At 42.3% G+C, this 21,372-nt stretch overlaps 1 protein-coding gene across 1 annotated transcript in view; it reads right to left on the reverse strand.

The window, feature by feature from the left end:
- The window catches only part of CPQ (carboxypeptidase Q), a 148,427-nt gene that overhangs the window by 102,774 nt on the left and 24,281 nt on the right, over positions 1-21,372 (reverse strand). Inside the window, exon 3 of the mRNA XM_068396996.1 lies at positions 4,449-4,656. Within this exon, the coding sequence (XP_068253097.1) occupies positions 4,449-4,656 (208 nt within the window). The remainder of the gene's footprint in view (positions 1-4,448; positions 4,657-21,372) is intronic.

The following is a 21,372-nucleotide window of genomic DNA, read 5'->3' on the forward strand; positions in this document are numbered from 1 at the left end:
GCTCCAGCCCTCTGATCATCTTCGTGGCCCTCCTCTGGACTCATTCCAACAGCTCCATGTCCTCCTTATGTTGGGGGCCCCAGAGCTGAACGCAGTACTCCAGGTGGGGTCTCACAAGAGCGGAGTAAAGGGGCAGAATCACCTCCCTCGACCTGCTGGCCACGCTACTTTTGATGCAGCCCAGGATATGATTGGCCTTCTGGGCTGCAAGCACGCACTGTCAGCTCATGTTGAGCTTCTCGTCAACCGTCACCCCTAAGTCCTTCTCCTCGGGGCTGCTCTCAATTAATTCTCAGCTCAGCCTGTATTTGTGCTTGGGATTGCCCCAACCCTCATTTTCAATTAAGTTCCAGTTTTCTAAGTTATAATTTGCTGCAATACCTGTGACCAGTTATGTTGCAGAGACTTTAGCCTAATTTCAAACTGTTTTGCTTTAGACCTTTGTAAGAGCGATACCACCCACTGCTGATTTCTCACCCAGGGTTCAGAGATCCAGATTTGCTTTTGTTTCCATTCAAAACTTAAATTGAAATTTTGGCCTGTGGAAATGGCACCTTTCTATTCCCCTGGATTTGTACTGCATTTTGAAACACTTTGGCATAAAAGGCATTGTAAGAGTTCGGGTCTGCAATGTATTTTATTGCCTAAATAACTAGATGGTTCCCATTTTTACCGGAGTAACACAGTGGAACGAGTGTGGTGAAGCACCCATTAAGGCTCCAAGAGGAACTTAGTACTAAAAAACCTAAACATTCACTTGTTTTATTTTTCTGTTTCTTGGTTACATTTTCAAAGTGTATCCACTACCACTCCCATTAACATCAGCAGGGGGCTTGTAAATAAGTCTTTACCCAGTGTTTCAAAATACTGAGCTTCTCAGTGGAAGAACTGAAGAGATCCCAATCCATTTCATTACTTAAAGAAACAGAGCAGGACAGCAAAGAGAAAATCAAGTACAGGCAAGCACCTTAACACATCATTGAAAGTTACATTTGGACATTTCATAACCTGTATTGAAATGTCAGATTTTGAAATACACCAAACATAATTCAGGAAAGATAGCCTATTAGCTGGTTAGAAGCATGGCTAAAAATTCAGATGACAAAAAAATTAAATTAACTATACCCTAATTTAGAAGTTGGGGCATTGTCTTTAACTTGGTAAATAGATGTTTCATGAAGCTAGACTCACAGGTGATGGTATGTAAACGAATCAACCATGAGGGTAGTTACTTTTTCCCTGCCCAGTGATCAAGCTCCTAAAACAGTACATTCATGCTAACACTAAGGATCTCTAGACATCACAAGCCAGAGCTACAGAACTACCATCTGAGGAAAGATAAAATCATTTAAGAGCTATGCCTGGTTTAAAGGACAGAGATAGTCATTCTTATTTTCCATTGAAGTTAGAAAACTACAATGTTTAAAAAAGAATTGTGGCTCAGTAGATGTACTGTAGCAGCAGCTTCTAGTGCTGCTGTAATTGAGGTTGCATCAGCATTTTCACAATAAACATACCGCCAGAAAATTAATTCCATTTTGTAAGCTGACATGGAAGACCTCATACCAGGCACAAATCCTTCAGCACCATGAATTTAGTTTGCATGACTTCTGGCTAAGAAGTTGGAAGAAAAGAGAAAGCAAGAAAAGTTTTAAAATGGAAACAAACAATTTAGCATTAACTGGTGTTCAAACAGAATTTGCAGATACTTTATAGTGCAGATGGTTTATTCTTCCAAACTAACACACATACAACTAAATATTCAGGAGCAGGCTGTCCCGGTGTGTAGGAAGACAAGCCATCGGGGAAAAAGACCAGCCTGGTTAAACAGGGAACTTAGGCTAGAACTCAAGGAAAAAAAGAGAGCCTATTTGCTCTGGAAGAAGGGTCCGGTAACTTGGGAGGTCTATAGGGATGTTGCCAGGTCATGTAGGGAGAAGATTAGAAGGGCCAAAGCTCAATTAGAGCTTGATTTGGCTGCTACAGTCAAAGATAACAAAAAAAGTTTCTACAAATATATCAACAGCAAAAGGAGGGTCAAGGAGAGCCTCCACCACTTGCTGAACGAGGAGGGTAGTGTAGTGTCAGGGGATGAGGAAAAGGCAGAGGTGCTCAATGCCTTCTTTGCCTCGGTCTTTAATGTCAGGACCAGTTGTCCTCAGGAGACTCGGCCCCCAGAGCCTGAAGTTAGGGACAGGGGGCTGTGTGAACCCCCCGTAATCCAGGAGGAGACAGTTAGTGACCTGCTGTGCCAGTTGGACACCCACAAGGCTATGGGCCCGGATGGGATTCACCCCAGAGTAATGAAGGAACTGGCAAATGAACTTGCCAAACCACTCTCGGTTATCCACCAGCAGTCCTGGTTAACTGGAGAAGTTCCAGCTGACTGGAAATTAGCAAATGTAACGCCCATCTACAAGAAGGGTCGGAAGGAGGATCCAGGGAACTATAGGCCTGTCAGCCTGACCTCGGTGCCAGGCAAGGTGATGGAATAGATCATCCTGAGTGCCATTACACGGCACATGCAGGACAATCGGGGCATCGGGGCCAGCCAGCATGGATTCACGAAAGGCAGGTCCTGCTCGACCAACCTGGTCTCCTTCTATGACAAAGTGACCCGCTTAGTAGATGAGGGCAGGGCTGTGGATGTAGTCTATCTAGACTTCAGTAAGGCATTCGACACTGTCTCCCACAGCATCCTCCTAGACAAACTGGCTGCCCGGGGCTTGGATGGGTAGACTCTTAAATGGGTTAAAAACTGGCTGGATGGCCGAGCCCAGAGAGTGGTGGTGAACCCCTGTTGGCAAAGTCCAACTGGCGGCCGGTCACTAGCGGTGTTCCCCAGGGCTCAGTTCTGGGGCCGGTGCTGTTCAATATCTTTAGAGATGATCTAGACGTAGGGATTGAGTGCACCCTCAGTAAATTTGCAGATGACACCAAGCTGGGTGGGAGTGTCAATCTGCTGGAGGGTAGGAAGGCCCTACAGAGGGATCTGGACAGGTTAGATAGATGGGCCGAGACCAACGGCATGAGGTTCAACAAGAACAAGTGCCGGGTCTTACACTTGGGCCACAACAACCCCATGCAGCACTACAGGCTGGGGGAAGAGTGGTTAGAAAGCGGCCCGGCGGAAAGAGACCTGGGGGTGCTGATCGACAGCCGGCTAAACATGAGCCAGCAGTGTGCTCAGGTGGCCAAGAAGGCCAATGGCATCCTGGCCTCTATTAGGAATAGTGGAGCCAGCCGGTCTAGGGAACTGATTGTCCCTCTGTACTCGGTACTGGTGAGGCCGCACCTTGAGTACTGTGTCCAGTTCTGGGCCCCGCACTTCAAGAAAGATGTTGAGGTGTTGGAGCGAGTGCAGAGGAGGGCGACCAAGCTGGTGAAGGGTCTGGAGGGTCTGACCTATGAGGAACGGCTGAGGGAGCTGGGGTTGTTTAGTTTGGAGAAGAGGAGGCTCAGAGGTGACCTTATTGCAGTCTACAACTACCTGAAGGGAGGTTGTAGTGGAGTGGGAGTTGGCCTCTTCTCCAGGGCAACTAGCAATAGGACAAGAGGACATAGCCTCAAGTTTCACCAGGGGAGGTTCAGGTTGGACATTAGGAAGAATTTCTTCTCAGAAAGGGTCATTAGACATGGGAACGGGCTGCCCAGGGAGGTGGCGGAGTCACCATCTCTGGATGTGTTTAAGAAAAGACTGGACATGGCACTTAGTGCCATGGTCTAGTTGACATGGTGGTGTCAGGGCAATGGTTGGACTCGATGATCCCAGAGGTCTCTTCCAACCTGGTTGATTCTGTGATTCTGTGAACTCCTGCTAAATGCAGCAATGATTTGCACAAGAAAAACTATCTTCACAAAAGATAAATTGACATCCTGCATTCACTTTTACATTCGAGGAAAAACTCACGCAAACAATTTTATTTCCAGACAGAAGAACCTGGCTTATTTGCTTGATTAAGAAACCACCTGAAGATTAGTAACAGAACAATAAGCAAACCCCAAGCACAAATCATTATGGCAACCTTACCTTACTACTTGTTATTTAATACAATAACTGTATTCATTACAGTGCTAGGATTTCACTCCTGCTTACATACATGCTTCTTTGTAAGTCTATGCAGATGCTACTATTTAAAGTGAGCTTTAAGCAGGGAAACAAAAAGGAGGAGGTTAAATTGTGTACAGTTTAGTTGCATTTCCTGTTCTTAGAACACAGTAATTCTTATAGTTTTCTAAAAGATATCCTAGTACGTTGTTAGAACTGAGCCTGATGGTTTCAAACCTGCTACCTGAAAAAGATTTAAAAGCCAATATGTCTGAAACGTAGAAGAGCAGGTGAGTAAGTTACTTGTTTGAGGGATTTCTTAGGAAGGGATGTTCTTTGGGTTTATTTTTTCATATTTTTAAAGAACAAAATAAATTTCTTTTTGTATATTCACACTCACCTGCTCTGGGTACTTGCTTCCAACTATCTCTGCAACGGTGTTAAAGGAAGGAGAATCTGGATAGGTCTTAGCTCCCATCTTCAGGTGCACAATGATCTTAGTGCCCCGGGAAGTCATCCGTGACATCATTTCAGCATCTTCCACAGAGATGCAAGCAGTGGGAATTCGGGGTACATCAGGCTGGTAATATTGCCACCCAGTATGTGGGCTGTGAAACGAAAAATAAAAACACAGTGTTAACAACTTAGCTCTGTAAGTTATTATCATTATTATAGAATTATTAAAAAGAATACTTTCACTACCATCCGCAGCAGACTCTCAAAAAGGATATATTTACTATTTTCAAATAAACCTTTTGATAAAATAAAGTGTTTTTATACTGATCAGAATAACTGACTGTTACCATTCCATACTGTCTGGAAAGACATTCTATGTCAGCTCTATTTAGCTCATTGCCATGCTTTGACATTACAGTAGTAAATGCTTTGATACCACACTTCCTTCACTGCTTTATCAGGAATAAAAGCAATGAAAAGCCTGTAAGTGAACAGTTCGTAAGAAGTGTCTTTTTTTCCCGGTCACAAGTAATGAAATTAAAACTCACTACTTCAACTATTTCAACATCAGACTGGAGATTTATTTTGAAGAGCACTAATATGAGAGACCTCAGGAAAAATAAGACAATGAGACCATAAAAAAATGCATTTATTTGTTTCCAGTACACTTGAGATTTCAACCACTACCTGTAGATGAAAGAGAACAAAAAAAAAACCAAACCCCCTCCCCCAAAACCCCAACAATTAGCTTTATACAAATTATGCAAAGAAGAAGAAAAATATGCCCCACTAGATGTAAGGCTTCCGTGTCTTCCATTTAGGAATAGCTATGACTTCTGCAGATAAAAAAAGGGAAAAAAAAAAACCAAAACCAAAAATAATCACAAAGTTCCTCTGACATTCAAAAGCAATACGGAGTGACTTCTTTCCTCTCAGAAAGCTGCAGAGGGTTTCATGACTATTTAAAGCAATTATTTCCCTTCCCAAGGCTCATTCTACCACCACTGCGTGCAGAGCTAACTGGAGTGCGCGATTCCACATCTGACATCACAGGATCACTAAAAGGTAATGGACAAGTTCCTTAACAAGTTCCTTCAATGTTTTTTCACATTTGGCCATTATTTACATATTTCTCATTTTGTGGTGCTTCTGTTGAGATCTTTGGATCCGACTTGCAGAAGTACTGAGTATTACAGCTGCAGCCGAAGTCAACACTTTTAAACTGAAGATGTATACAAAGCCAGATACAGAGGAAAAAAACACATGGGGGAAAAAAGAGAAATCAGGATCTAGATGTATGCCCAATTTCACAAATAATCCTGATATTAAATCATTCATTGCATTCATTTCGTGCTTGTAAAATGGGAATAAAAATACTCTTTGTTTCACAGACGGGGAAAAAAGGGAATAAAAATATTCTTTGTTTCAAGAGGACAGACTCAATGAACACTTGAGATCCATTCTGATATCGTAATAATGATCGGAAATTGACTGGTATACAATTATATGTCCTAAATCCTAAAATAATCTTAAAACTGCACATTGAAGTATTAGGGTAAAACTCTGAATAAGCAGCTCTCCAGTACTGGCCATCCTCTGCAGTAAATCTGTAAGCTGAAATAATACATCTGTAACCTTTTATTTCACGTTTACTTTGTAATTCTCATGTTTCAGTCACTACTCCAGAGGTGTTTTCAATATACATAAAATATTCAGCCACCTAGAGGATTCTTCAATATTCTTATGAATATGCTATTTGCCTATTTGTTTCAGTTACTAAACTCTGACTTTATCAGTAAGATGCCAGTGAATTAAGTTTCTGAAGGAAATCACTAAAGCTAAATCATATCTTTACCTACACATTACCCTATGAAGAAGGGATAGAGTTGAAGCTTTCAAACCAGATTACAGACATTCTTCACATCAGCTATTACTAATTTTAACACCATTTACCCATATGTTAATAACAGAATCACAGAATGACTGAGGTTGGCAGGGATCTCTGGAGGTCATCTGGTCCAATCCCCCTACTCAAGCAGGGCCACCCAGAGCCAGTAGCCCAGAACTATGTCCGATACGTGAAAATCTTCACCTATGAGCCTACTTGCAGTAGCAGACACATATTTTTATATATTTAAACAAAAATTTTAAAACATTTGGGGAATTTTTAAGTCTTCTAAACTGGAAAAAACCCCACTTAATTCCTGGAGGAGATCTCGTAAGGAAGAAGGGAGAAATCCACTTTGTAAAGATATAGATTAGGTAAACTGGGAGAGATTATTCAGCTCTATTTGTTTAGAAGAATAAATCCTTCTCAACAATAACAAGTCATATTGTAATCAATAACATAACTGGCAGAGCAGATACGTATAAACATTTATTTGAAAAGAAAATACTAAAAATCAGTTACAGAGGTCTTATGGGAGCTCCTTCAGAGTGTAGACAGATCTCTTTATGAGGTGGCAACAGTTTAGGAAATTATTGCTCCCAGTTGTTTATGGCTGAAACTCATACAAAGGCCAGTGCCCCTGCTTCTCATCAGCTTTGCAGGTCGGGTGACCCAGAGCTCACAGAGTTACCCAGGTACACAGAATCCCTCGTGCCACATAATCCTCCCCAAGTGGGACAAAATCCTGTAGAGTTACAAGTTCAGATCTTATATATTTTTTTGTTTCCCTTTGTCCCTGTAAAAAAAAGAAGCCCCCCTCACCCCCACTTTTAAACTGCAACAATTTGCTGCATGTGTTTAATATTTCTTTGAGTGTTTGGGGATATACCCAGCATGTTAACCAGGAGACTTTCAAAAAAAAATAAAATAAACAACACACTAAAAAAAAAAAAAAAGATAATTTCATGTATTAATGTTCAAAAAAACCCCTACATTCAACAACTGTTTGTTTCTGTTCATTTTAAATTAATCCATTCACCTGTGTCTTCTGGCAAGATTATGTCTTAGTACTAACATGCCATGTATGCTGAACTGCAGTAATTCAAGTTTTATCACCACCTGTATTGATTTCACTCCCCTTGTTATTTCCCAGATGCTCAACAAAAGAAACCCCTAAAACTGTATGTGTTTCTACAATATAAGTAGCAATTACATTTCTTGCGGATGCTCAGTCCCGACACCCCACCACAACTGTGCATAAAGCTTCTGACAACCCACTGAGATGCATGCATACTTATGCACTCCAAACGAAGGAACATTTGTGGGTACAAAATTTGCCCCAGCTAGCCCAAAAAAAAAAACCTTGAAGTCATCTGGTAGTCTTGCTATTTTTATGCTCAAACTACTATTTTGCCAACATTATAAAAGTAAACCCAACTAGTCAAATTAAGATATTTTGGCACAGGCAAGCAGAACCAGCAACTGTTCAGACGATACCGGGACCTGAAGGGAACAGATGACTGTCCAAATGATTGCTACAAAAAGGGCAACGGACCCTAAGCATTACCAGAACAAAGGCACAACGCAATATCCCAGTCCTGTATATTCCCAATGCTACAAGACAGACTCACAGAGAAAACATTTGTGGCAGACACTAAGCATCTTGGGATATACCTGATTAAAGTTTACATGCATGCAAAACACGCCATGTGTTACGTATATCTACATAATAAATTGCTTACTTTAAAAAATCCTAAGGAAAGTAAATTAAGCCCCTTTTATGCAGAGATCACTGAAAACTGGAAAGGCTGCTGACCATATGGTAAGACCTGAGCAAGAATGAACTAAACAAAATAGAAAAGAAATTACTAGCAGACTCTGTGTGTAACAGATGAAGACGGAGAGAAGCAGTCCTGAGTTTGGCTCAAAACAGGGTGAAGAGGATGTGGTTCAGGAGAAAGAATTCTGGTACTGGTAGGCAAGGAAGATTTTTTTTTTTCACTGTCTGAAGAAACACGATTTTCTGGCTATTCTTTCTAAAGAAAAAGAATTTTACTAAAAAAAAAACAAAACTGACTTTCACTTACCATTTCCTGCCCCTGGAAAAAGAAAGGAAAGAAAAGCACCACAGAAAACCTGCTAGGGAGATCACAGAGCAACCCTGACACAGAATCAGCATTGATCTTTGCAACATCGGTACTTATAGGCAAGCAAGGTGCACCGCCAGCATCTCCTCCTAACACCTGGGAGCGAGGTCAGCTGCTGCTGCTTCAAACACACACTCTCTCTGAAAACACTGTCATCCAGCAAAGCCTGAATTCATTTTGCAAAACTTTACTTATATACATACTTTACACCATAATTTGGCATTTAGTACAGGAGTGGGGGTTCCTTTTTTTTTTTCTAATTTAACAAAAACATCAATTCTTCTGATTTTAGATCTACTGGATCACATTATCTCCATATTTAAACTACTTAAAATATTGAGCACATCTAGCTAGATTCATCCTTTATTAACATATCAATATCAATAAAAACTCATCATCATTCAGTGTCAAGACTATCTTCAGACAAGATTCAGATAAATAAAGTGGTTGGGCTTTGCTTTTGATAAACCCTTAGATTTCACATCTTGGAAAGTATTTAAGAGAAGTATCACAGTATAAATAAAAAAGCAGACTAAATGCTCCAAAAAATTAAGCATTTTCTCTGATAGATGTGCATGTCAAATGACTAGTAAGAAACAGATGTGGCTTACATGTTACAGAAAAGTGTAAAGGAAGGGTAAAAAAGTCAAGAGACAGCTAGTTGATTAGTTTCTCTTCTGAGTAAAATAATCAAATGTGGAGAAACTAAAAGGCATGGAAGAAAAGATGTGCTGCTGGCGTCAGGTCAGTTCTAACTCTTGTTACTGTGGTATACGACCTTGCATGCTTCATTCCTAGACTACCAACCCTTATCTCTAAGATAAGCTAAAATGCCCAAAGACAAATAAACTGTGTAAGAACCAATGCTTCGAGCAAAACTGGATGCTCTGACAGAAAACACTTCTCAAGTTGAAGCCTCAGGCAAAGATAGCAACCTCCTAGAGGGAGAAGTAAGAATGACATTACAAGAACTCTAACATGAGTAAAAGAAAAAAAAGCAAAACTTGATTATACAAAAGCTTATAAAGATCTACTTCAGCCACAATGTGTACAGATACACCCCCAATGCACAATTTTTCACACCAACCTCATAAAGCAATCTAGGGTTGGGAAATACAAAATGAATGTAGTCTAAGTACCTTAAGCTTACTCACTCATACAAACATGTTGTGAAACTCTGATTACATACATGACCACTTATTTTCTACAGGACCATGCCATATTCACTGTACCAAGCACATGTAAACTAAGTATTCATATCAGGTCAGACAGTTTGTTATTATTGACTTAAATCATAAAATACATTCCTGAATGGAACCATGACTGTATTAATCACTAGGTACACCCACAGCAAGATCACAGACTTAACTCTCAGTAATAGGGTCACATCCTCCTCATACTCCTCTGTTTTTTTCACTTGTATATTCCACACATCACAGAAAACCCTCTCACATACATAGCTCTACACTTCAAAGGAGTGATGGAACATTCTGTAGAAAAACAGAAGGGAAACTGTACAACTTGATCTCATGCTTAGCTACGGAGAATAGCTACTCATGAGTGCCTCACTCCTGTATCTTTCTCTTCATCAAGAGCAGCATGGCAAGGGCTGAACTCCAGTCAAATAAATCCCCTTTCCAGCACCATAAAGTCTTTGCAAAACAAAACTTGTCCTTGTGCGCACTCAGACTGTGTATGTTCTTTCAGGATTCTCAACATTACCTCAATCGAGAGGCCAAACTGTAACAGAATTAGTCAAAATGTCAAAAGTATTGTTAATCTTCTCACAAGAATTAGGCCTTTAAAAATAAAATCAAGACTATTCCCCCTTTGCAGCCACTTGGCAAAACATAAAAGAAATAAATTCAGCCTAATTTTGTGTTTCTGTCATCATTTGTCCCAAGATTCTCCTGCTTTGTTTGTTCCCTATATTGGCTTTGTAGGATTTGTAAGTGGAAATAATAGCAAGACTGCTAAATTTGAAACAAAATATAAATACGCACAGAAAATTTTAAGAAACTAAGGAACAAAAATACAATGTGGTACAAATATGGAATTAAATAATATAGCAGTCTTACCAAGGATAGAATATTTGGAGTCTAGTTATACAGCCTCTTCGAGATTACTTTGCAACAATCTTTAATTGATGTAGCATCTGCGCAAGTGTAATGAAGTGTAAGAGAGACTCCAGGAACTATTTGCGTTATACAGGAAAACTTCCTTTGAGAAAGAGTACAGCATTACTCTGTTACCACATGGACTCCATTTAAATTAACATTTAGAAAACTGCATCTAATCAGCGCTAGGCACTCATTAAAATTAGTCGTTACCAAACAAGCATAATAGCTTTGACGTAATTACACATATGCTAGGTTACAGAATGCAACTAACACGTATATGTTTGTATTTCCTTATAGTATTCAGTACCACACGCATCAAGGGAATTCTATGATAACCACAGAAGTTTTTGTTAAAAATAGCATAGATTAGATACGGTTTGTCAAACAAGAAGCAGAAAGCAACTGTGAATGGTAAAATGATCAAATGAAGCAAGTCCAATAAATTCCACCCCGGGACTATCCAACTGCTGGGAAAGTAGAAAAGCCTGCACAATCCTTTCCAAACATCTGTAGGAGATGGAGGCTTGCATCAGCTGCTCTTCAACTGAAAAAGAAACTTACTGCATCTGACAGACATGAGGATGACTCTCCAGCAGCTGACAATACCTTGAAGGAACCATTTAAGTCATACACCTGTTTGGCCTCCTTCTGCTCAATATGAACTACCCAGATCCCTCCTCCTGTGTTTACATCCCTGTGTTGTGAGAACGCAGCTGCCTGCTGCACGCTACCATAGGTATGTTAGCAGAGGGCTCCTGGAGGGAAGGCCACTGACAATCCTAATTGCCAGCAGCTGCAAGGCTTCTGGCTTTATGGGGTTCCTTTTTATTTTCTGTTGAACTTCTGGCTTCTCAGCCTTGAGCAGAAGCCATATTTATATCTTCAGTGACCCCTCTATTACCAGAGACTAGTGAGCACACAGGACAAATTAAAAAAAACCCACTGGAATCAGATGTTACATTTTATACCTATAGGAAGGATATAAATAAAGCCAAACAAAAAACCCCAAAACAACAACAAAAACCCCCCATTTTCTTTATTTGGAAAGCAGAGAATCAGATAAAGAGGCATCACAGGCCTAGCAAGCTAAATAACAGCTAGCTGTCTAGAATACTGATCTTGCCTTCATACCTCCTCCATTTAATGACGTTTGTTATTATTGATAATGAATTCTTACATTAAAATTATCAGGCACAAACAGGTGTGAAGAGGCAGAATAGCTTTCACTGTAGGATCATTCACCATATTGGTGCTTCCAAGTCACTCCTTCATTGCAGACAGTAGGTAGTGGGGAAGGTCAAGCTCTCCCATACGCAGACATATACATTAAGTCACACCAGCAACTTGAGCCTCCTCTGGCATTGAATACAACATATTACTGAACAGTACGGGGAGGTTCCTCCTCCTTTCGAAAGATGGTCATGGTACAGGGCAACACACAGCCAAGACTTTCAGTGAGCTGAAGCAAAAGGGTAGGGATGGAGGATACTGGTCTTACCCACCATAAAACTACTTCCTTTTAATCAGCTGACCACAGAGGTAAATAGAGGGGACCGAGGACTGAAAGGAGTCAGGGAAAAGTTTCAAACTCACAGAAGAGCGCCTGGATGGAGCTTTTCTTCTTCCGTTCCTTCTCCATGCCACGCACCATTCAGAGCAGTACACTCTTTTGACACTGTCCCCCATAAAAAAACTGAAATACAAACCTATCTTAAACTCAAATGCGTTTAGGAATAGCTTTTCCCTACAAAAGTTTGGGGCAATGCAAACAAAGCCTCATGGAGATACATTTTTAAAGTGGATAAAGTAAGGCTTAAGGGTCAACAGGAATACGAGGGCAGTTTAGAAAAAGCCCACAAGACAGGAATGGGAATGACAGAGGGGAAACAGGTCTCCAAAGACAGCAGGAGACAGAACAGTATCTTAGCACCAAAGGCAACTATGTACATGGATAAAGGGGGATATATTTTAAAAGTAAAAAACTAGACAGTAGAATAACTTAGGTATTATCACCATAGATAGCAGGGAAGTAAATTCCAGGAGTGAAACAGAAGAGAGGAAATGGAGAAATCTAGTCATCTTTTCTGCTGTTTGTGAGTAAAACCCTGTTTCCACTGAAAATCAGTGGCAAATCTTCCATTAACTTCAATAGAAGGGGGAAAAAAAGGCTTTAAAAACTGACAGGATATGAAAAGAAAGAGCAAAGGGCCTGACTGGACTCAGTCTCAAGCAGTGAGCAAACCCAAAGTCACTGCAAGACACTTGTCTGGGTGGAGCTCCACATTATCTGAAGAAAACTGAAACACTGAAACATCTTCACTACATAAATGCTACTTTTACTCCCACAGATCTAATTTCTATAGAATATTAAACTCCTTTTTGATGTTTTATTAAGCAATCCAACACTTTTTCTGTTCAAGTAAAAAAAAAATTTCAGGTCAAGAGAATAAAAAGTATGTTAGTAAAAATAATACAGAGAGGCTACCACTTATTTTTCCCCTCAAGTGACAGATTTTAGTAATGCCACATGAAAGGAACTATTTTAACATCACCTGATCATTGTATTTGCCTCTCTACTTCACATATTACACAATGACACTCACACAATGTAAAATGCAATGTAAATGCTTAAGTGATACGGATACTTTATCTAATAGTGTATTACACTGATTTGATAAACTCATTCTCCAATAAAATGGTATGTTTTATTTTCAAAACTCAGGTAAGTCTTGCCTGTCACTCCAAAGTTACAGATACACCCTGAATTTTTCAGTCTCAGACTTGAAATCCACCATAAACAGAAAAGTTCCTTTTAGCAACAGAATATATTTTTAAAGCCTATAATAACATTATAATAACTCCTGTGAACTAGGACTAAATATTGAGCAGCATGGCAAAATGTCATGCCAAGCACGAGCATTCTTTCCCCAGCTGCATTTGTTGACTGTGGCAGATTCTCCCAAAAGCTTCATAATCGACATCAGATGAAATACAAAATTTCCCAATAGGTACATATTTCCTCTGAACAGCTCCTTTCCTGGCAATTAGTGTTGTGTCTGGGAAATGAAGAGTGTCAGGCTGAAAAAAAAAATCTCCAATGCAAACCATGGTTGGGAGAATGACTGAATCAGTTCTAGGGATCTTCCCATGCTGCTGGTTTCTTTGGGAGCATGCAGGAACAGCACACGGTACACAGCAGCTGTCATGAGGAAATAAATGTAGGGGTTTCCCGAGAAAATAGTTAAGTCTTGAGAATTCAAGTCATTTTCCTTCTCAAAAGGAAAAGAGAAATTGCTGTCAAATGGCAACACCTTCTCACTATTTTGTTTCAGATATCAAGTTTGTCATGCTCTTCAATACATACTATAAACTCATATTACAGAATCACAGAATCACACAGAATCACAGAATGTTAGGGATTGGAAGGGACCTCGAAAGATCATCTAGTCCAATTCCCCTGCCGGAGCAGGATTGCCTAGACCATATCACACAGGAACGCGTCCAGGCGGGTTTTGAATGTCTCCAGAGAAGGAGACTCCACAACTTCTCTGGGCAGCCTGTTCCAGTGTTCGGTCACCCTCACCGTAAAGAAGTTTTTCCTCATATTTATGTGGAACCTCCTGTGTTCCAGCTTGCACCCATTGCCCCTTGTCCTGTCAAGGGAGGTCACTGAGAAGAGCCTGGCTCCATCCTCATGACACTTGCCCTTTACATATTTATAAACATTAATGAGGTCACCCCTCAGTCTCCTCTTCTCTAAGCTAAAGAGACACAGCTCCCTCAGCCTCTCCTCATAAGGGAGATGTTCCACTCCCTTAATCATCTTCGTGGCTCTGCGCTGGACTCTCTCTAGCAGTTCCCTGTCCTTCTTGAACTGAGGGGCCCAGAACTGGACACAATACTCCAGATGCGGCCTCACCAGGGCAGAGTAGAGGGGGGAGGAGAACCTCTCTCGACCTGCTGACCACACCCCTTCTAATACACCCCAGGATGCCATTGGCCTTGGCCACAAGGGCACACTGCTGGCTCATGGTCATCCTGCTGTCCACTAGGACCCCCAGGTCCCTTTCCCCTATGCTGCTCTCCAACAGGTCTGTCCCCAACTTGTACTGGTACATGGGGTTATTCTTGCCCAGATGCAGGACTCTACACTTGCCCTTGTTATATTTCATTAAATTTCTCCCCGCCCAACTCTCCAGCCTGTCTAGGTCTCTCTGAATGGCTGCGCAGCCTTCCGGCGCGTCAGCCACTCCTCCCAGTTTTGTGTCACCAGCGAACTTGCTGACAGTGCACTCTAATCCCTCATCCAAGTCATTAATGAATATATTGAATAGAACTGGTCCCAGAACCGACCCTTGCGGGACTCCGCTAGACACAGACCTCCAACTGGACTCTGTCCCATTGACCACCACTCTCTGGCTTCTTTCCTTCAGCCAGTTCACAATCCACCTCACTACCCGATCATCCAGACCACACTTCCCCAGTTTAGCTGCGAGGATGCTGTGGGAGACCGTGTCAAACGCTTTACTGAAATCGAGATAGACCACATCCACTGCTTTACCATCATCTATCCACCGGGTTATGTCCTCATAAAAGGCTATCAAGTTGGTTGAGCATGACTTCCTGTTGGTGAAGCCATGCTGAGTGCCCCTAATGATCCCCCTATCCTTGATGTGCCTAGAGACAGCACCAAGAACAAGTTGTTCCATCACCTTTCCGGGGATGGAGGTGAGGCTGACCGGTCTATAGTTACCCGGGTCCTCCTTCCTGCCCTTTTTGAAGACTGGAGTGACATTCGCTTTCCTCCAGTCCTCAGGCACCTCTCCCGTTGCCCACGACTTAGCAAACATGATGGAGAGTGGCCTAGCAATGACTTCCGCCAGCTCCCTCAGCACCCTCGGGTGCATCCCATCAGGGCCCATGGATTTATGGACGTCAAGGTAGCTTAATTGGTCCCTGGCCCAGCCCTCAGCAACCAAGACAGGTTCCTCCTCTATCCTGACTTCTTCTGAGGCCTCAGGGGTCCGGGGCTCCTCAGGACAGCCTCCAGCAGTATAGACAGAGGCAAAGAAGGCATTCAGTAACTCCGCCTTCTTTTTATCCTCTGTCTCCAGGGCCCCCACCTCATTCATCAGTGGGCCTACATTGCCTCTAGCGTTGGCTTTACCTGCAATGTATTTGAAGAAGCCCTTTCTGTTGTCCTTGACCTCTCTTGCAAGGTTTAATTCCAAGGAGGCCTTAGCTTTCCTAGTTGCCTCCCTACATCCTCTGACAACAGACTTATATTCCTCCCAAGTGGCCAGCCCCTCCTTCCACGATCTGTACACCCTCTTCTTCCACTTGAGTTTGCCCAGCAGTTCCCTGTTTAACCATGCAGGTCTCCTGGTACCCTTCCTTGACTTCCTACCTGTTGGGATGCTCTGATCTTGAGCTCGGAAGAAGCAGTCCTTGAATGCTAACCAACTATCTTGGGCCCCCTTACCTTCTAGTACCCTGTCCCATGGGATTTCCCCTAGCAATTGCTTGAAAAGGCCAAAGTTGGCCCTCCTGAAGTCCAGGGTTGTGATTCTGCTAGCTATTCTGTTCCTGCCACATGAGATCCTGAACTCTACCATCTCATGGTCACTACAACCAAGGCTGCCCTCAACCTTCACCTCTTCCACCAGACCCTCCTCGTTAGTGAGGATAAGATCCAGCAGCGCTCCTCTCCTAGTTGGCTCATCCACCATTTGCATCAGAAAGTTATCATCAACGCACTGGAGGAACCTCCTGGACTGAGGATGGCTGGCTGAGTAGGCCTCCCAGCAAATATCAGGGTAGTTGAAATGCCCCACGACAACCAGGCCCTGTAATTGCGAGACTGCTCTCAGCTGCCTGTAGAAGGCCTCATCACCCTCCTCATCCTGATCCGGTGGCCTGTAATAGACACCCACAACAGTATCACCCCTGCCAGCCTGCCCCTTAATTCGCACCCACAAACTCTCAACTCGCTCCTGATCCGACCCTGGACAGAACTCAATACATTCTAGCTGCTCACTCACATAAAGAGCAACTCCACCACCTCTCCTTAGCGGCCTGTCTTTCCTGAACAGGACATAGCCATCCATGACCACATTCCAGTCATGCGAGGCGTCCCACCAAGTCTCTGTGATTGCCACTAGATCATAGCCCCCCGACCGAACACGGATTTCTAACTCCTTCTGTTTATTCCCCATGCTGCATGCATTGGTGTACAGGCATTTCAGGGAGCGAGCTGAGCACACCGATTTCACCCCAGGGGGATGGGGGGCCTCCTGGTCTACCTCAACACTAGAGCGTTGCCCCAGTGGTGCAAGCCCAGCTACTACCCCATCCCCCTTCGAATCTAGTTTAAAGCTCTCCGAATGAGCCCTGCTAATTCCTGTCCCAGAACCCTTTTGCCCCTACGACATAAACCTTTCCCATGTATCACTGTCACGCCTGGTGTCTTATAAAACCAGCCATTATCAAAGAACCCAAAGCCCTGCCTGTAGCACCAGTCTTGTAGCCAGGCATTAATAGAGAGAATCCTACTATTCCATCCCACGTCATCACCTGAAAATGGAAGGAGGGAGGAGAAAACAACTTGTGCCCCAGACTCTTTCACCAACCGTCCTAGGGCCTTATAGTCTTTCTTCATCCCCTTCAGACTACGGGATGCAGCTTCTTCCCCACCTGTCTGGAAGATCAGCAGGGGGTAGTAGTCTGTGGCCTTCACCAGGTTGGGGAGTTGCCTGGTGATATCCCTGATTCGGGCTCCAGGCAGGCTGCAGACCTCCCTGTGATCGGGGTCAGCTCTGCATATTGGGCCCTCAGATCCCTTTAGGAAGGAGTCTCCAACCACTAAAACTCTTCTCTTCTTCCTTGTGGAGGAGGTAGCTATACGCCTGTCAGGTTTTTCTGACTGTGGTGGGACCTCTGATATAGGTTGCCTCTCCACCACATCCCCATTGGACCGGCCGTATTCCACTAGGGCTTCATATCTATTGCTCAGAGGCACCTGTGGAGGCAAGGTAGGCAAGGAGGGCACTTGCCGTTTGCCACAGCCATAGACTTGCCTCCACTCACTCCTCTCCTCTAGGTTATTGTTTTCCACCTGAGAGGGGCAGAGTACAGGGGTCCCTCGATCCTGGGAGCTCTCCGGCAGGTGCTCCCATTTTTGTTGCAGGGAAGGCAGAGCCTGGCTCCACCAGTCTATCTCCATTTCAGCCTCCCGAATGCTCCTAAGCCTTTCTACTTCGGCTTGAAGCCTTTCAACCTGGCTTTGCAGCTGTGCCGCTCGGCCGAGCAGATCATCTACTTGCTCACAGCGCACACAGCCCCCTGACACCACAGAGACGCTGTAGCATTCCCTGCAGCCTATATTATTTTGCTTATTGTTTGAAGCTTTGTGCTCTTCCTATTTAATGCTGGAGATACGCTGATTCCGACAGCCAGGCTGTCCAGCTCACAAACTCTGCTCCCTGCTAATCCTTCAACATCCTTCTGAAAAACTCAGGTGGAGGTAGAAAAAAATAGTGAATTTGTGGTTAGAATTTCTCAGCCACAAACATATTTGGACTAAAAACACCTTCAAGCCTCACAGATACTTCCTCTAATACCCACCAGTTACAGAAGCATACCAAACTGACCTGAGTGCTTTGAAATCCCATTACATTTTCTTTAATCAGCTAGATTGACTTAATAGTAACAACATCCTCTTTCCCTATATCTTCTGTTTATACAGATACACAGCCAAGCGCATCACATGATGACTTGACACTGATCTAAGAATTTAAAATTGCTCTTTTTAAAAAAAATTTGTATTAAAAGTATGACCAATTACACTAGTTGTTTCAATTTAGACACTTTATGGGGAAGACCCTCAGAGGAACGAATGGCATTCTCCTTTTCTTTCTCAGGGAACTTCTACGGACAAGCATTACCTGGAAGTCTGATGCTTTACAATGGTGTTCTCCAATTACTTGTCATCTTTGTGCACTTGCCTGGATTCTGCCAACTTTTCCCTAACTCTTAAGTCATTCCACTAAGTAACACTGAAATATCTGCGGAATAAAAGGTACTGCTCTATATGGGAAAGAGTTAAAGGAATCCATCACTGATTGTCACTGAGAAGTACCACACAAAGCTTTACATGACTGAAACCTAATTTTATGCACTGAAAAACAGTTACACTTCTAAAATCATAAATTGCAGCTGCACTTATTATTCCAAGTAGCTCTGCTAAGTTTTCTCATGGGTATGCCTGTTCACATAGCATTTCTGGCAAGACTGAAATGTTAGAATTCTCTCAGACACTGCAGGACACTATTTCTGTTTTCCTAGATTGTCAGCATTATAAACTAAGTAAGGAAGAGGAAAAAAAACCCACATAGTTTTGTGGAGTTACAACCTTGGATGGTTTCTCAGATGAACCCAGCAGCCCAGGATTCTGGACTCCAGGTGCTGGCTGCATCTGGACAGTGTTGAATTCCCTGCTCAAGCTCTTTGGGCTTGAGCACAAACTTAGATTCCTCTAACGCCCTTCCTGGAGATACAGAGCATATACTCAAGCTGCCTGGTCCCTTCACACTCTTTCTGGCTCTCCCATGTCTCCCCAGCAGCAACTGCAGCCTTCTCAGGGCCTGAAACTGGTAGCCCTGAAAGTTGTTGTTTCCTTCTTTGGAGACTGCAGGAAGAGATACTTAGAGGGAGACACAGACCCTCCTCAAAGAAGGATCACAGTCTACTTCCAGAAAAGGTGCAAACAATACACAGATTATAGAAGAACGGCTAAAACCTCCCTTATGTCCCACCTGTGAGCTCACTCTTCCAAACCTCAGACTTTTGGCAAAATCATATTTGAATCCCAGGACCTGATTTCTAATGTTCGTGTTGCTCTTGATAAAGAGCTGTTACTAAGAAAAGGCCTTGTACCTTTATGAAATTCAGTCTCCGTCACGGTCTTCCTATGGGCTTTTACTCTCTCACAGTGAGTTGTTACTGAACTGAACTCCAAATCCTTTGAGCTACAGTCAACAAATTGTTTTAAATATTTACATTCGAAAACACGATATTCCAAGGTAACGACCTGTATTCTCTGTCATTCACCTCCTGCCAGAGCCTTCCCACAGATCTCTGTTAGGTCAACCTGAAATCTCAGTCTAGCAGAAGTTAACACACACACTACATTTTATCTCATAATAAAACCCCATGGTTATATAACGGATTATGTATCAGCAGTAGCCACCCACTGTTAGATAATAATACAACCGTTACTTGTGTTTGGCGCAGGCAAATTATTGCAGATGCTACTATTGACTACCTAATCACAGTTTAGAAGAGTCAACTTTTAACGTTGTCTTCTTTACAGTAAACAATATACAAATGTTACACTAAATTAACATTAAAAAAAATATTACCACTGCTTGCAAACAGGGAAAGAGAGAAATTACTGTGAGCTACTCAAGCTCCCACAGGGACACAAGGCAGAGTGATGAATGGAACTTCAGAATCCCTGGTTTTAGTTAATTCACGTGATTATTCTCCATCGTCTGACAAAAATATCTTTTGTTGTCCTGTGCACAAATGTCTAGAATCAATCTGGATTTTCCAGAGCTAAATGGTACAATAGTTTCAACATCTCCTGTTGAGGTATATTTTGTGTTCTTCACAGTCACCAGCAAACTAATGTGATGAAATCCAAATAGAAATCTAAGTAAATGAGAAACTATGTGGTTCCTTTCTGTTTCTTATTCTTAGAATAAATATTCTTCTTTTATGCTCACAGTAGATTAAAAATCCAGGAATTGCAGTCAAAGCTCAACCCTGCTTAATAATAATGAACAGAAACATATCAAAGATGACCCCTTTGTTTCACAGAGTATTTGCAATATTCATGTTAGACAGTCAATGCAGAAGTATTGTGGACAGTGACTAGGAAAGCAAGGTAACAGTGAAACAGTTCAGCAGAAGTCACAGACCCTGGTCACCTACCCACCTAACGACATATGGGAATGATCTATAAATACCAAACCAAAAGTCAGATTTTAAAAAGGAAAGTTGGAAGAGAACAAAGTTACGGCTTTAGGTTTGCACCACCCTCCTAAATATAGAAACAAAATGAGAGAAAGTATAAGGTGCCTGAAGGAAAGGACGACAGGCAAGTAATCAAAGCTGGCATCACTGGCAGAGCAGAGACAAGAGTTGGCACCTCTCATTTAATAAACCAGATGGAGAAGGATTTTCACCATTTAGACCTACCCTACAGGCAAGACCAAAGAATTAGTATTTGATGCAACAAGATGGACATGATAAGAGAGAGGCTCAGGTGACTAATTGGATTTGAAGGGGAAAACAAAGCTGGAGAAAAGGATTAAAGTAATTGAAATGGTTACACTTACAAGGCACAAGACATTACTTCTACAGGGAAGAGCCCATTATTGCTGTTGGCCATCAACATCAGGCTACATTTAGAAAACAATTCTCAACAACTGTGGAATAATTGGCTCTGACTTCCTAAAAACACAAGTCAAAATTTGTGTGCCATAAATAAGCAGTTTCATCACACAAACAAGTTTAGCTCATCATACTTAAATGTCTGACACACATCATAGTAGAGCTAACACAGCAGGGTGAGGCCATCCTATGTGAAGACAACATTTAATGAAATAACACAGAAATACCCTACCATATGGACAAGCCACAAGCAAGACT

This window comes from Nyctibius grandis, chromosome 3, assembly GCF_013368605.1.
Source record: "Nyctibius grandis isolate bNycGra1 chromosome 3, bNycGra1.pri, whole genome shotgun sequence".
Lineage (NCBI taxonomy): Eukaryota > Metazoa > Chordata > Aves > Nyctibiiformes > Nyctibiidae > Nyctibius > Nyctibius grandis.